The sequence below is a fragment of the Corythoichthys intestinalis genome, chromosome 14 (assembly GCF_030265065.1).
Source record: "Corythoichthys intestinalis isolate RoL2023-P3 chromosome 14, ASM3026506v1, whole genome shotgun sequence".
Classification (NCBI taxonomy): Eukaryota; Metazoa; Chordata; class Actinopteri; order Syngnathiformes; family Syngnathidae; genus Corythoichthys; species Corythoichthys intestinalis.
In genome coordinates, this window is record NC_080408.1 from 22,308,891 (window position 1) to 22,323,578 (window position 14,688).

The 14,688-nt window shown below is 39.6% G+C and overlaps 1 protein-coding gene across 3 annotated transcripts in view; it reads left to right on the forward strand.

Annotated features, from left to right (window-relative positions):
• Positions 1-2,507: 2,507 nt before the first annotated feature.
• The window catches only part of LOC130930276 (uncharacterized), a 31,493-nt gene continuing 19,312 nt past the window's right edge, over positions 2,508-14,688 (forward strand). The window contains exons 1-5 of one of the 3 annotated variants that reach the window (XM_057858120.1): positions 2,508-2,626; positions 6,364-6,412; positions 6,630-6,722; positions 9,362-9,561; positions 13,490-13,573. In XM_057858120.1, the coding sequence (XP_057714103.1) occupies positions 9,411-9,561; positions 13,490-13,573 (235 nt within the window). In that variant the 5' untranslated portion in view covers positions 2,508-2,626; positions 6,364-6,412; positions 6,630-6,722; positions 9,362-9,410. The other 2 variants (XM_057858122.1, XM_057858121.1) reach the window with 2 other exon arrangements.

Here is a 14,688-nt window from a genome sequence, read left to right on the forward strand (position 1 = left end):
AGTATGATTTGGGGAAAACTCCCACGAAGAATAGTCAACAAAAAAAGATAGCAATAGTAATCCAAATCCGCGTTTTTTACTCACTGGAAGATCCAGGAATTAGATCGATACCATTGCAATGTCGCAGCCGCGATTAGGCCGTCTTTTCCACAAAATAGACTGATCCGAAAAGCCGCTGCGGGACCGACGAATCAAAAAAATGGACAGATCCGGAACTAATATTGCAGACGCGGTGGGACCGTCGGATCCAGAAAATAGACGGATCCCTTACTTGACTGAGGATCCAGGAAAAATGTATGGGCGTTAGTTGTAACGCGTGGTGGGTAGGATAAGTGCATACAGGGACCAAAAAGGGGGAGAAGCTTCCACTTATGCACATTTATTCACTAAAAATAATAATTCCACATTGACCACTCACTTCAGTCCCCTTGTTTCCATTTGACTGGAAATTGCATCCAAAAGCAGCACATCGTGGCATTTTACTTCGCGAGTTTAGGCAGCAATAAGCAATTGTTGAACACGAAAGCTACCAATGACGTCATCACTGCGAGCCCGCCAACTAACGGTCAAAATATGGACTAAATATTATAAAATATTGCCATTGATTTAACATTTTATGTGTTTCTAACAACATATTTTAGTACAAGAGAACAATTGTGGTTTATTAGAGCCTACATGTATTTAGGTTAGAGCAGGGGTGTCCAAACTTTTTGCAAAGGGGGCCAGATTTGGTGTGGTAAAAATGTGGTGGGCCGACCTTGGCTGACGTCCTTTACGTAGAACTGTATATTTAAGCAAATTTTAGCAAGCCATTCTGTGTGTCACATTTGCTTTATAATTTTTTAAAATTCATAATTTCAGCAATCTCGCAATTAGCCTTTGTGGCCTTCTGTTTCGATTCTCGGGCTCTTGCGAAATACTGCTGCTGTGAAATTAAACTCGCTTCAAGTTGCTTTAATTTCTCCCTACGTATCTTCCCTGTAATCTTGTCATACATGTCAGCGTGTCTTGTTTGGTAATATCGCCTCACATTGAACTCTTTAAAAACAGCGCCTGTCTCTTTGCAAATGAGGCAGACACAGCTTTTGCGTATTTTAATGAAGAAATGGTCCAATTTCCACCTATCCTTGAAGCGTCAGCCGTCGCAGTCAACTTTTTTGTGTTAAATGTTACCATTTTAGAAAATTGGGATTTAAGGGTCACACGGGGTAATTTTGCTTAGAGTGCTGCTGCCTTTTAGTGGGTAAATGAGGAGCAGCATTTAGTGTGTAAACTACATTGAGATTGGATTACTGTAACTCCCTACTTGCAGCTTGTCCTAAAAGTTCTCTAAAAGGTCTTCAGCTAGTCCAAAACGCAGCAGCAAGACTTTTAACAAGAACCAATAGAAGAGAGCACATCACCCCTGTGCTCCAGGCACTTCACTGGCTTCCAATCGAGTTTAGAATTAAATTTAAAATACTCCTTCTTACATTTAAGACCATTAATGGGTTGGGGCCATCTTATCTCACCGATGCTCTGGTTCCATACCGCCCCAACAGAACACTCTGATCTCAGAATGCAGGTCTACTGGTAGTTCCCAGGGTTTATAAAAGTACTGTCGGAGCTAGAGCCTTTAGCCACCAAGCCCGTTTTATGGAATCAGCTTCCAGCTAGTATTAAAGAAGCCGAGACAGTCTGCACATTTAAGATTAGATTAAAAACGTTCCTATTCGACAAAGCTTATGGTTAGGCTAGTTGAAGTCGGAGTAGACTCACAGTTTAGTCTAAGCTGCACTAGAAGCTATAATGCTGGGGGAAGTACAGCCGCTGAGTTCTCCTTTTCTTACTCTACCTACCACTTGTCTTACTTTATTTCTATTTTCCAATGTTAATATCTAGTTGTCTAGTCTCTTCATCACTAGTCACCCGGTGTCCCCGAGGGGAGGGGCTATTTTTCAGCTGCAGCCTCCTGACTGTCCGGACCCCTGGCTGGATAGACGTCCTCGCTGCTACCCCCGTCTCATCTGGCTAGATGGACCTCTTCTTGCTCTTTTACTCCACTGCATTGTTACGGACTGTAACTTCGCCTGCTAATTCCCATTAGCAGTTCTGGGGTTCCTGTCTATCCGTCCTGGGAGTGGATCTCTCCTGACTGTGGTACTCCCTGAGGTTTCTCAATTTTCTCCCAATTGACTCTGGAGTTTTTGGAGTTTTTCTTTGCCGGCATGGAGGGTCTTAAGGATAGGGTATACCCAGCACTTGAACTGTATCTATTCATCTTTGTTGCTTCATTTCTAATTGTGTATCATATTGCCTCTGCAAAGCCCTTTGAGACATCTGTTGTGATTTAGGGCTATACAAATAAAATTGAATTGAATTGAATTGTACTTCATTGGATGAAATTTGACCAGGGGCCGCATTTGGCCCCCGGGCCGGACTTTGGACATGTCTGAGTTAGAGAATCACTTTAACGGCGCTCCATACATGTGGGCGGAGTTTGTAGCAACGTAGCATCATGTGGGCGGAGTTTGTAGGGTCGTGGCGTGGTTTGTAGCGGTTGTCGGCTCACTGGGCTGCAGTCAGGTATTATTGGTCCTGCGTCTCCTGCCTGCCCTACCGGCTTGTGGCGTTTTGTAATGTTTGGGTGAGTAACCACCGTCGGCGCTCCGTTCTGTGTTGGACCCTCGCTTGTTGTGTGGCGGGCGTCGGTCTCTTCCTCGTGGTCGCTTCGTTGTTAGCCTTGCGCTTTACGCTGGCTTCACTGTCGCGTTTTTGTTGCTTTTTTTTTTTTTTGAGGTTCACGGTGCAGCCATCGTCCATTGCGTGTTAGCCGCTTTTGCTAACCGTAACTGTTCGCAGCTCACTTAACTTTTGATTCGTGGCCTCTATTGCGTGTTAGCAGTTTATGCGAACCGTGGATTGTTGGCATTTGCTGCCGCTCACTTGGTTTTAATTGGTGACTTCTTATTGCGTGTTTTAGCCGTTTATGCTAACTGTTCTGCGCTCGCTGTGTAGGCTGCGACCGCGTTTCTTTCACTCAGCTAGCCGCGCTCGTGGTCACGTCCCGTCAGGGGGGGACATTTCACGCGGGGCGGCTATTTTTCGGCACAACACGACTGGTTTATCTAGTCTAGGGCTTCCGTCGCGCGCGCGTGTGTGTGTTAGGGCTGCAGCTATCGATTATTTTTGTAGTCGATTAATCCATTAACTACTTCGTTCGAATAATTGAGTAATCGGATTAGGAACATTTAATGTGTTGCAGAATTCATTTTAAGAGATGTAAAACAAAGGCTTGTTAAGGCTGCACTTTGAAAAGAGCATTAAATCCGAATACAAAATAAAATTCCCGAGTTTCTTCAAACTATGCAGGATTGCACTTTTATTTTACAAATAAATTAAAATACCTGAACTTAAAATAAATAAATGAGGATCTAATTTAGGGCTGCAGCTATCGATTATTTTAGTAGTCGATTAATCAATGAGCTAGTTAGTTCGATTAATCGAGTAATCTATAAAGAACATAAAAAATTAAAATACCTGAACTGAGTCTCAAACGGTATCGGTGGCTAACTTACAAAGCAAAAGGCTGCCTGCTTAAAGGCTATAAAACGCTAATTTTATTTTTTTTTTTTTACACAATGCTCTTAACAAATGGTTCAGACTCATATTCCCACAAAAAACTGCTAAATATACCTATAAACTACTTTACGAATGCATTAAAAAAACATTAACTCAAACAAAAATGTAGCTTATGTTGGTCTTAACAAGGAGCAGCTGGATTTAGTCACGTGAAATGAGGCAGACTAGAGGGCAGCGTATCCACCCAAATCAACTAAACTAAATGCAAACACTTTCAAAACAAACCATTACAACACCACTTTAATTAAACGAATACTCGAAGCAGCAAAATTTAATCGAATATTTTTTTCTAATTGAATACTCGAGTTAATCGATTAATCGTTGCAGCACTAATCTAATTACAACAAAGAACAATTAGCTAACTTGCATAGCAAAAATCGCTAGTTTAAATGCTATAAAATGCTAATCTATTTTTATACAATGCTCTTAACAATTCATTCAAACACATAATCCCCCCCCCCCACCAAAAGGGCTAAATATACCAATAAACTAAATTACAAATGCATAAAAAAACATATTAGCTCAAACAATGTTGGTCTTAACAGCGAGCAGCCGGATTCAGCCACTAAATGAGTTATGTCATATTCACTGTTGCCACTAGAGGCCGGTGCATCCACCCAAATCAATAAAACTATAAATGCACTTTCAAAACAAACCATTACAACGTCACTCTAATTAAACGAATACTCGAAGCAGTAAAATTTGATTTGAAGCTTTTTTCTAATCGAATTACTCTAGTTCATCGATTAATCGTTGCAACAATAGTTCCCTCCATGGCCATTTCAGAGGTAGATAGTAACGCGTTACAATTACTCAGTTACATTTACTTGAGTAACTGAGACATTTACTTCTAAGTAAAGCTGTCCCAATCGATCGGGTCCGATCACGTCATTTTCAAAGTATCGGAATCGGCAAAAAAATATTGGACATGCCTTTTTTTAATATATATATATATTTTTTTTAATTAAATTGTTTTCTAATTGTATTTAACGTTACAGACAATATGTCTTACACTCATCCAGAGTCTTAAGTTTTGGCTTATAGTAGGGCTATCAAATTTATTGCGTTAACGGCGGTAATTAATTTTTAAAAAATTAATCATGTTAAAACATTTTAACGCAATTAAGCATGCGCTGAACGACCCACTCAGGCATTATCGCGTTCAATCTATAATGGCGCCGTTTTACCTATATATAGAGCTAAAAGGCAGCGTAAAATGAATAGAGCGAATTTTGGCGGTCTTTGGGGCCTATTTTAAATGGCTAAAGCCTTACAATCCCTCTCTCAACAATTAGAAATGTCGTGGGAAGCAATGTGGGGAAGGAAGGTCGTAGTTGATCATTTTCTTAACACCCTATGTTCTTTCCCAACGCAGAGAAGATATATCAATTGGTGCCCCTACGCACAGTCATGGTTTCACTTCCCATCATGCATTTGGGCAGACGTTATATGGCTGCAGTATCATTTACTGAAAGCTCAACAAATACACTAGATGGCAATATTTAGTCACAATATACAAAGTCACAATTATCCTTTAAGAATTACAAGTCTTTCTATCCGTGGATCCCTCTCACAGAAAGAATGTTAATAATGTAAATGCCATCTTGAGGATTTATTGTCATAATAAACAAATACAGTCCTTATGTACTGTATGTTGAATGTATATATTCGTCCGAGTTTTATTCATTTTTTTCTTAGTGCATTGCCAAAATGTATATGATCGGGAAAAATTATCGGGAATGATTGGAATTGAATCGGGAGCAACAAAAAAAAAAAAAAGCAATCGGATCGGGAAATATCGGGATCGGCAGATACTCGAACTAAAACGATCGGGATCGGAACAACCCTACTGCTAAGAGTACTTTTACTAAGCCATAGGGGAGACTGGGGCAATGTGAGACTAGCCCCTTTCAGGCTTCTATTGTCAATGACAGACAATGTGCTTACCGGTCACTTCCTGTTAATTTTGGCTCACTTTCTGTGAGTTTTGGTAAATTTATAGTCGTTTGTTGTACTTTTTAGGCCATTTCCTGTTCTTTTGGAGCTTATTGTACATGAAAGCAACCCAGAATGCCCAAAAATGTGTAGGAACGTGAACCAAAATGAATTAATTGACAAAACTAGAGATCCAATTCATTTAAACTAGGAGGACTGGTTGTGAATGCTCATGTTTCAGTACCATTGAATTGACCAAGTCGCCCCTCCTAGTCCAAATGGATTGGACTACTAGCGCCGTCAATTGCAGCCAATGACTTTAAATTACGTTTAAAAAGTATTCTGCGATTAAGGGCAAATTGACGATAAAAATGTGACAAATTTCTCTGGGGGTGGGACAAATTTTGCGATTAATGTGGGTTACTTCTGGAAAAAAATGCTTTTATGATTAAATCATCGGTTGCTGTCAACCCACCCTGTTCAAATGGTTTGGACGTCTAGCAGCCAATGAGTTAACAAGGAAGTGATTAAAAAGTTATTGGGTAATAACCGATGGGAAACAAAGCACCCCCACACACTTTAGTGATTCTCATATCGGACTTCGTTATCTGGCCACGTTTCGCCAACTAGAGGAAGTGATGAGACAAAAGGCCGTCTGAATCCCCTCCCCAGGCAGACTGTTCACGTGTGGGAGAGGTCGTGACGTCACCGGTCTGAAGCGTCTTCTGATCCGCTCTTCTGATCGTGTGCCGTTTTGGTCCCTCCCGTATAGGGCTAAGCAATGGGTTAACTTTGATTTCCCCACAGGAGAGGCGACGAGCGAAAGGTCTGACGCGGAGACGAGGACACGGAGACGGTAAGTCAAAGAACCGGCAGCGGTGGTGTCCACCCGATGGCAGATGATGTGAACAAAAGGCCGAATTGTAGCCGCGCCCGCCAGCAGTTTGTTCTCACGGCGGGAAAAGGCTTTGACAAAAACGGACCGAAGCGTTTGGCTGATGCTCGGAACGATTGCGCTTGACGCCAATGCGATGTGTTTGGCATACAACTTTTTTTTCATTGTTGTTTTTCAGATCTCGCCTGCGACAAAGTCCGAGGCGCTGCCAGCGTCTCCTGCACTTGGAAGACAAGTTCACGCAAAGTTGACTTTTTGTCCTGAAAAAAAGGTAAAATGGGTCATTCAATCCACTATTCAGTAGAGCTTTCTTTGATCATGGAATATATTCAAGAGGGAAAAACTGAAAAAGTGCAGAATATAATAGGCCGCTCAACGAAAATGATAGCAAATTAAGGGCGTAGTTTTGCATAGGGATAGTAGGGAACTTAACACTACCAACTTTTCAGGATGCTCAAATTGTCCCCATCAACTTTTAAGCAACCTTATTTGCATTATATGCTTCATAATGTATTGCTGGGGCGCGGGGCTGATCACAGGGGGTCTCTCTCTGTCAAAGCTGACCGAGTGGAAACACGAAGAGCTTTTTCCGTTGAAAATTCTTGTGAGTAAATGCTTAAATCCCTGAATTCTTTATAGATATGGACGCAAAACAGTCTCGATTCTTGGTTAAAAGCAAAAAAACGGGCAGGTAGCATTTATTTCACGTAAATATTGTGAACAATGAGGCTAGTCAGTGAGGAAATTAGCGGCCGCCATATGTAAACGAAGAACTTTTTCTGTTAAATTCTTGTGAATAAATGCTTAAATTCCTTAATTCCTTTTAGATATGATCGTAAAACGGTCTCGATTCTTGGTTAAAAGCAAAAAAAAAACGGGTCGTTTGCATTTATATTACATAAATGTCAAATTCTTGTGAATAAATACATAAATCCCTGGATTCTTCATAGATATGGATATAAAATAGTCTAGATTCTTGGTTAAAAGCAAAAAAAAAAAGTGCAGGTAGCATTTATTTTACGTAAGTATTGCGAACTATGAGGCTAGTCAGTAAGGATATTAGCGGCTGCCATATGTAAACAAAGAGCTTTTTCCGTTGAAAATTCATGTGAATAAATGCTTAAATCCCTGAATTCTTTACAGATAAGAACGTAAAACAGTCTCTGTTCTTGGTTAAAATAAAAAAAACAGGCAGTTAGCATTTATTTTCTGTAAATATGTCGAATGTGATGCTAGGCTTTTAGCCAATGTGGCGCTGCTTTATCACAACAAAGAGCTTTTTACGATGAAAATTCTTGTAAATAAATGCTTAAATCCCTGAATTCTTTATAGATATGGACGTAAAACAGTCTCAATTCTTGGTTAAAAGCAAAAAAAAAAAAAGTGCAGGTAACATTTATTTTACGTAAATATTGCTAACTATCAGGCTATTCGGTGAGGAAATTAGTGGCCGCCATATGTAAACAGAGCGCTTTTCCATCGAAAATTCTTGTGGATGCATGCTTAAATCCCTGAATTCTTCATAGATATGGACGTAAAACAGTCTGATTTACGTCGATTTACCGATTCTTGGTTAAAAGCAAAAAAAAACGTGCAGGTAGCATTTGTTTTACTTATATTGTGAACTATGAAGCTAGTCAGTAAGGAAATTGGCGGCTGCCATATGTAAACAAAGAGCTTTTTCCGTTCAAAATTCTTATGATTAAATGGTTAAATCTCTGAATTCTTTATAGATATGGACGTAAAACGGTCTCTGTTCTTGGTTAAAAGCAAATAAAATGTGCAGGTAGCATTTATTTTACGTCAATATTGCAAACTATGAGGATAGTCAGTGAGGAAATTAGCGGCCGCCATATGTAAACAGAGCGCTTTTCCATCGAAAATTCTTGTGGATGCATGCTTAAATCCCTGAATTCTTCATAGATATGGACGTAAAACAGTCTGATTTACGTCGATTTACCGATTCTTGGTTAAAAGCAAAAAAAAAAAACGTGCAGGTAGCATTTGTTTTACTTATATTGTGAACTATGAAGCTAGTCAGTAAGGAAATTGGCGGCTGCCATATGTAAACAAAGAGCTTTTTCCGTTCAAAATTCTTATGATTAAATGGTTAAATCTCTGAATTCTTTATAGATATGGACGTAAAACGGTCTCTGTTCTTAGTTAAAAGCAAATAAAATGTGCAGGTAGCATTTATTTTACGTCAATATTGCAAACTATGAGGATAGTCAGTGAGGAAATTAGCGGCCGCCATATGTAAACAAAGAGCTTTTTCCGTTTAAAATTCTTGTGAATAAATGCTTAAATCCCTGAATTCTTCATAGATATGGACGTAAAACAGTCAATTCTTGGTTAAAAGCTACAAAAAAAAAACATGCAGGTAGCATTTATTTTACGTAAATATTGCAAAGTATAATGCCAAAGTATAATGCTCTGAGAGAAATATCCTCTTGTTCAATCAAGAAAAGTACTTGAGCACTGAAGTCCAGGGTTGGCTATAAAGCAAGCCCAGAAGATATTCAGAAGTCCGATACCAAACTAACAACTCAGGTAGATAGCTGCAATTAGCATTTGAATATTTGCAAATGCAGGGCTACCTTGGCTTTGTCCAACAACAGACTACTCAAACAAGCAATCAAGCAGACAACCTTTTTACATATTCCTGTGGGGTCACTTTCTGGGTGTGGAGTGGTGCTTGTCACTCTGGATAGCTGCAATTAGCATCTGAATATTTGCAAATTGCAGGGCTACCTTGGCTTTGTCTAACAATAGACCACTCAACAGCACCTTTTTACATATTCCTGTGTGGTCACTCCCTGGGTGTGGAACAGGGCTGGTCACAAAATCTGCAATTTGCCTACGAAAGTTAATTCCGTCTGAGGTCGATAAATACTTCACTGCGTATTTCAGTGCCCTGAGGAATTCTGTGGTGTTCAAACCTCCTCTTCAAAGAACAAGGATGCAAAGATTCAAGACCCAAGAGGTACTGGAATTAATCCTGAATGAAGTCCACCCATGTGAATCCGATGGAGAGGAGATCAACTTTCAGATCGACTCAGATGGGGAGGAAATCAGCTTTCAGCTGAGTTCGGAGTCTGAGCTGTCTTCAGGTTAGATTTCCCAAACATCCTAATTTTAATTTCATTTGAAGCATGAAAGTGGAAAAAACTGATTTTTTTTGTTCCGACCTCTAGGGGTGTGACAAAATATTGAAATGGTGATATATCGTGTTACTTTGTATCTAAGGCTGCAGCTATCGATTACTTTAGTAGTCGATTAATCGATGAACTTGTTAGTTCGAATAATCGAGTAATCGGAAAAGGAATATGAAAAATTAAAATACCTGAGCTGAGCCTCAAACGGTATTAAAAATAAATAAATGAGGATCTATGTACAAAAAAAGACCAATTGGCTAACTTAAATGGCAAAAGTCCGCTAGCTTAAATGCTATAAAATGCTAACGTTTTTTTTTCCCAATGCTCTTAACAAATGGTTCAGACTCATATTCCCACAACAAAAAAGGTTAAATATACATATAAACTAAATTACAAATGCATTAAAGAACATTAGCCCAAAGAAAAACTTAGCTTACGTTGGTCTTAACAGGGAGCAGTTGGATTCAGCCATGTGAAATGAGGCAGACCAGAGGGCAATGGATCCACCCTAATCAATAAACAAATGTAAAAACTTCAAAAATAAAACATTACAACGCCACTTTAATCAAACGAATACTCGAGGCAACAAAATTTAATTTGAATATTTTTTTCTAATCGAATACTCGAGTTAATCGATTAATCGTTGCAGCACTATTTGTATCCCAAAAGGTTATCGATATGCTCCTGTCAAGAATCGAGATTTTAAAAAAGGTGTCAATGTCTAAAAAATATAAAATAAAAAGGAACCAACAAGTTGCTACTAAAATCTTCTATATACAGGGGTGCACATATTTTTTTTTGCCCAGGTTTTCAGAGGAGGACCTGGAGATGTGACTTGGTCCTCATTGCGCTTGAGAGCCGACCCGCCTGATGCGATAAAATTATGACAAGCCTTAGTTAGAGCCAAATACCTTTAATTAATTATATTAACAATTAATGCCTGATTAACATCAACTGGCACAACAAAATTGCCATTACTTTGAAGTGTAAAGAAATAAACATAAAAGCAGTACTAATTCAAAATAAAGGGCATTATGCAGCTCCTCCTCATAAGAGCTCATTGAACGTGCATGTTTAGCTTTGTGAAATGCGAGCAAAAACATGTTTGTCAGTGCATGGCGCTGCTCTTCATTAACTTTATTCCGCCACTTGTCCATAGGGCGAGTGGGGTGCTGCCTGACATCGATAGTTTGCCTAATTGCCACATGCTCTGTTTTTTTCGTGCTTTTCAAAGTTTGGATGGCTGAAATTCTTTGACCCTACCCTACATAAAATGCGCTGCTCTTATCAGCGACATTGGGATTCTCACGGCAAATTTTGTACCACATATCCGTGCGAGCATCATTTGCTTCTAGCCATGGTACCTCCTGCAGCCACTTTTCAGCAAAAGTCCTTTTTTCGGTAGCTCTGGTGACGTCTCTGTCGTCTGTCTGTCCTTTGACGGGGGTGGGGGGGGGCACAGAAATAATTACTCAGTGGGGCCTGCCTCCCGACATTTTGAGAAGTGATTATCTCGTGTCCTGCCGCAAATACAGTGGTCAGCCATCGGTACGCAAAAGCGTATGGAAGCCGTTGAGGGCCAGCGCGTTTGTATACGTCCAGTACGCATGCGCGCATGCGGACCACTTATGTGCACCCCTGTCTATATATCTACCCAGTTAGCAGACCGACTTTGAACAAACGTTGATTTTCCATCAAAATCATCAGTATGGTTGACATCAAAATTTTCGACGTCAAGTGACGTTGAAACAACGTTGTTCTATAGTATGTCAGGCTTGTTGTTGTTGGGTTAACATTGTTTTATAGTTGATGAACTAATGTTGACAAATAGTCGATTTATGATTGACTGGGAAATATGATTGAAAAGTCATTGAATTATGGATGAGCGGGCGTTTTGGTCGAAAACATAACATTGATTCAGCGATGTTCCAATATTATTAATAATCGAAATTAGGGCTGCAGCTATTGAATATTTTAGTAATCGACTTAAAATTCTATCGAGTAATCGGATAAAACATTTTTTCTTAGGAAAAGAGCAATTATAAATATACATGGGAAAACAAGACATTTCATTCATTTTCAGTCAATCAATGTCTTTATTTTCGATGTACATTGTTGAAAACAGCCAACAATTGCATCTCAGATGTGACTAGAATAAAAAAAAGACTAATTCACTGCTTTCACTCAAAAAACTTCTAGTTCTTATAAAAATATTTGTATATTTCTTACCTAAAAATGTCATGACGCTTGATAACACACATCACCTAAAAGTTAGGTGTTTTCCCCCACTTGATTCAATTGAATTTCCATTTGTGTGAAGCTATTTTTAGGTTGTAGTTAAGTTTTAAGTTAGCCTAAACGGTAAGTCCTGATAGGATTTTTAGTTTTTTCTGTTTTCAATATAAATATATGATACCTGCTGTATTGGTTCACATTACCGACCAGTGCTACTTGGGGTTTTATCCAGCAATGACTACGAAGCTAAAATTGACAGTTAGCATTATTAAGTTTTTATTTTACACGCTCATCACTCTTCAGCGCTATGTTTTCACGGATTAAATAATACTGCTTTAAGATGGCGGCTGTTTACTAATGCCGCTGACTCTTGTCATTTCGCATCTTGTTATATATAAATGATGTCTATGAGACGCATCAGCCGCTATCTTCTGCCACCGTGGCATCAGACGCTACCTGCTACCACCGTCATGCGGGCGTAGTTTTTAGCGGCTGTCGGCTGCAGTCAGGTATTTATTGCTTCGTCCTCTACGCACATGACGTCAGCGCGTTGTCTCGCATTAAAAGTAGTCGGGCAAAACGTGATGCTTAGAGCTGGAAAAATTAAACGATTCCTCGAGGTCAATAAAATTACTCTGGTCAGTTCCCAAACTCGAGTTGCTCGAGTATTCCTTTCAGCTCTAATCGAAATGACGTTTAGGTTTTGTCAGGATTTTAACGTTGAAACAACATTAATTGAGGGTGCAAAAGTGACGTTGATTCAACGATATAAGATCAACAGCGGAATGTTGATCCAACATCTTTTCAACGTCGGTCTGCTATCTGGGTAGTGTCTGTTAGCTCTATGGCTGCATTAACGGAGCTCGACCCCAATCCATTTAGACTGGGAACGTTCATTCGTTCGAAACCAGAGCATTCACAGTCATTCTATCCGATTTTCAGGGCATTTACAGGTCACTTGCTGTTCATTTTAGGGCATTTACAGGTCATTTGCTGTTGAGTTGGAGTCACTGCCTAATTCATATGAGTGCTTCCCAGGTCAATTCCTGTTCTGTAATTCAAAATAAACAGGAAGTGACCCATAAAATACCCCAAAATCAACAGGTAAATGACTTAAAATGGCCCAAAATTACCTTATTTGCTGCCACTGACGGCCATAGACGTTCAATCCGTTTGAAGTGGGAGGGATGGCAGCGAATGAACGAATGTTCATTCGCTGCCACCCTCCCAGTTCAAATGGATTGGACGTCTACTAGTGATAAACTCATTCCAATTCACAGCAGAAGGTTGTTTTTCTGTTTATTAGTTGTTTGTAGAATATCCTAGAAAGATTTCCTGACCAATGTTTCGATAATCGTTGTATCGCCATATCGTCAGATCGTTATAGTGAGCTTCGTATCGCAAATCGTATCGTGAGGTACCAAGAGGTTCCCACTCCTACCCGCTTCTATGTTTGTGCACACAGCACCATGTGACTAGTTTGGTGCTTTCTTGCATCGGACAGCCTCCATTTTGTTGCAGTGTTTCTTTTGCTTTTTATCAGATATTCAGTGTCATCTAAAGCACAAGACATTTTTTTGCTATGCATACATTTGTGATATCTTTTGACTTTCCCTTTGCTCATAATTTGAAATTGTTCACACTGCAGATGAGGAGACCGATCCTCCACCAAGAAAAAGATCCAAATTGGGGACTGAGCCAACAGCAACTGTGAATGCTGGCTACACACAAGGTATGTTTGAGATGTATTCGAATTATTATTAGCATCTACACAGCTGGCCAAAAGTATTGGCACCCTTGCAATTTTGTCGGATAATGCTCAATTTCTCCCAGAAAATGATTGCAATTACAAATGCTTTAGTAGTAATATCTTTAGCGTTGTCCCAGTCCGATATTTGGATCGGATTAACCGCCGATATGCGCAAAAAAATGCGCATCGGTATCGGATCGGCCGACACGGAAAAAGTCCGATCCAGACTCCTGATCCAGTTTTTTTTTGTGGAAAATCCGGTTCGGGTTTTCCAGCGCACCGATTTACATAATCCATTCCAGTTTTTGCTTTGGTTTCCCTAAAATCCGGTTCGGGTTTTACGGTACACCTTCAGCACACTAGCATTACAGTCTCCCTATTTACCTCCGTGGCATCTCCTACATTATGGTTGCAATATAAATTTAACGTTTATCAGTTGTCACCTGAGCATCTTGAAAAAAAAAGTCTCCCCATCATGCTGGGACTGCATCCAGGGCAAACAGCTGTAGGGTGTGTGTAGAATAGATGGAGATGGAGCAACAAAGTCTGGAGAAGATTGGGGAGTAGAAGCCATTTTTGGTTTAAAACGGTATTATTTGCACTGATTTTTTTAAAGCCTTGGTACATTTGTTCAAGAGCAGAGAACTGATGCTGAGTTAATACTTTATTTTCCACTTAGGTTGTTTGTGTGTTTTGCTTCTTTAAGAAGGTTTACAATATTATTTGAACGTTTTACTGACTGAATATGCCATTTCTGTTTGTTATTTATAATGTTTTGTGTTTATCATAGGTCAGTTTCTTGTTACCAACCATTGTATGTTATTCAAACTCACCTGATTCAGCTGGCTAGTTGTTATTAAGAGTACTAAAACCCTTTTCAACATGAGTCTGACAACTAAGTAAGGAGGCTAAATAACTTTAAACTTTAATACATGCTCAGATAGGCCGGTATCGGAAGTGCAAAACAATATCGGAATCGGATCGGAAGTGCAAAAACCTGGATTTTTCTACATTAATTTTGCTTGCAATGAAAAAACACAAAAGAGAATGAGGGGGGGGAAATTACATCATTCGTCTGACCTCTGAGGGAGACCCAG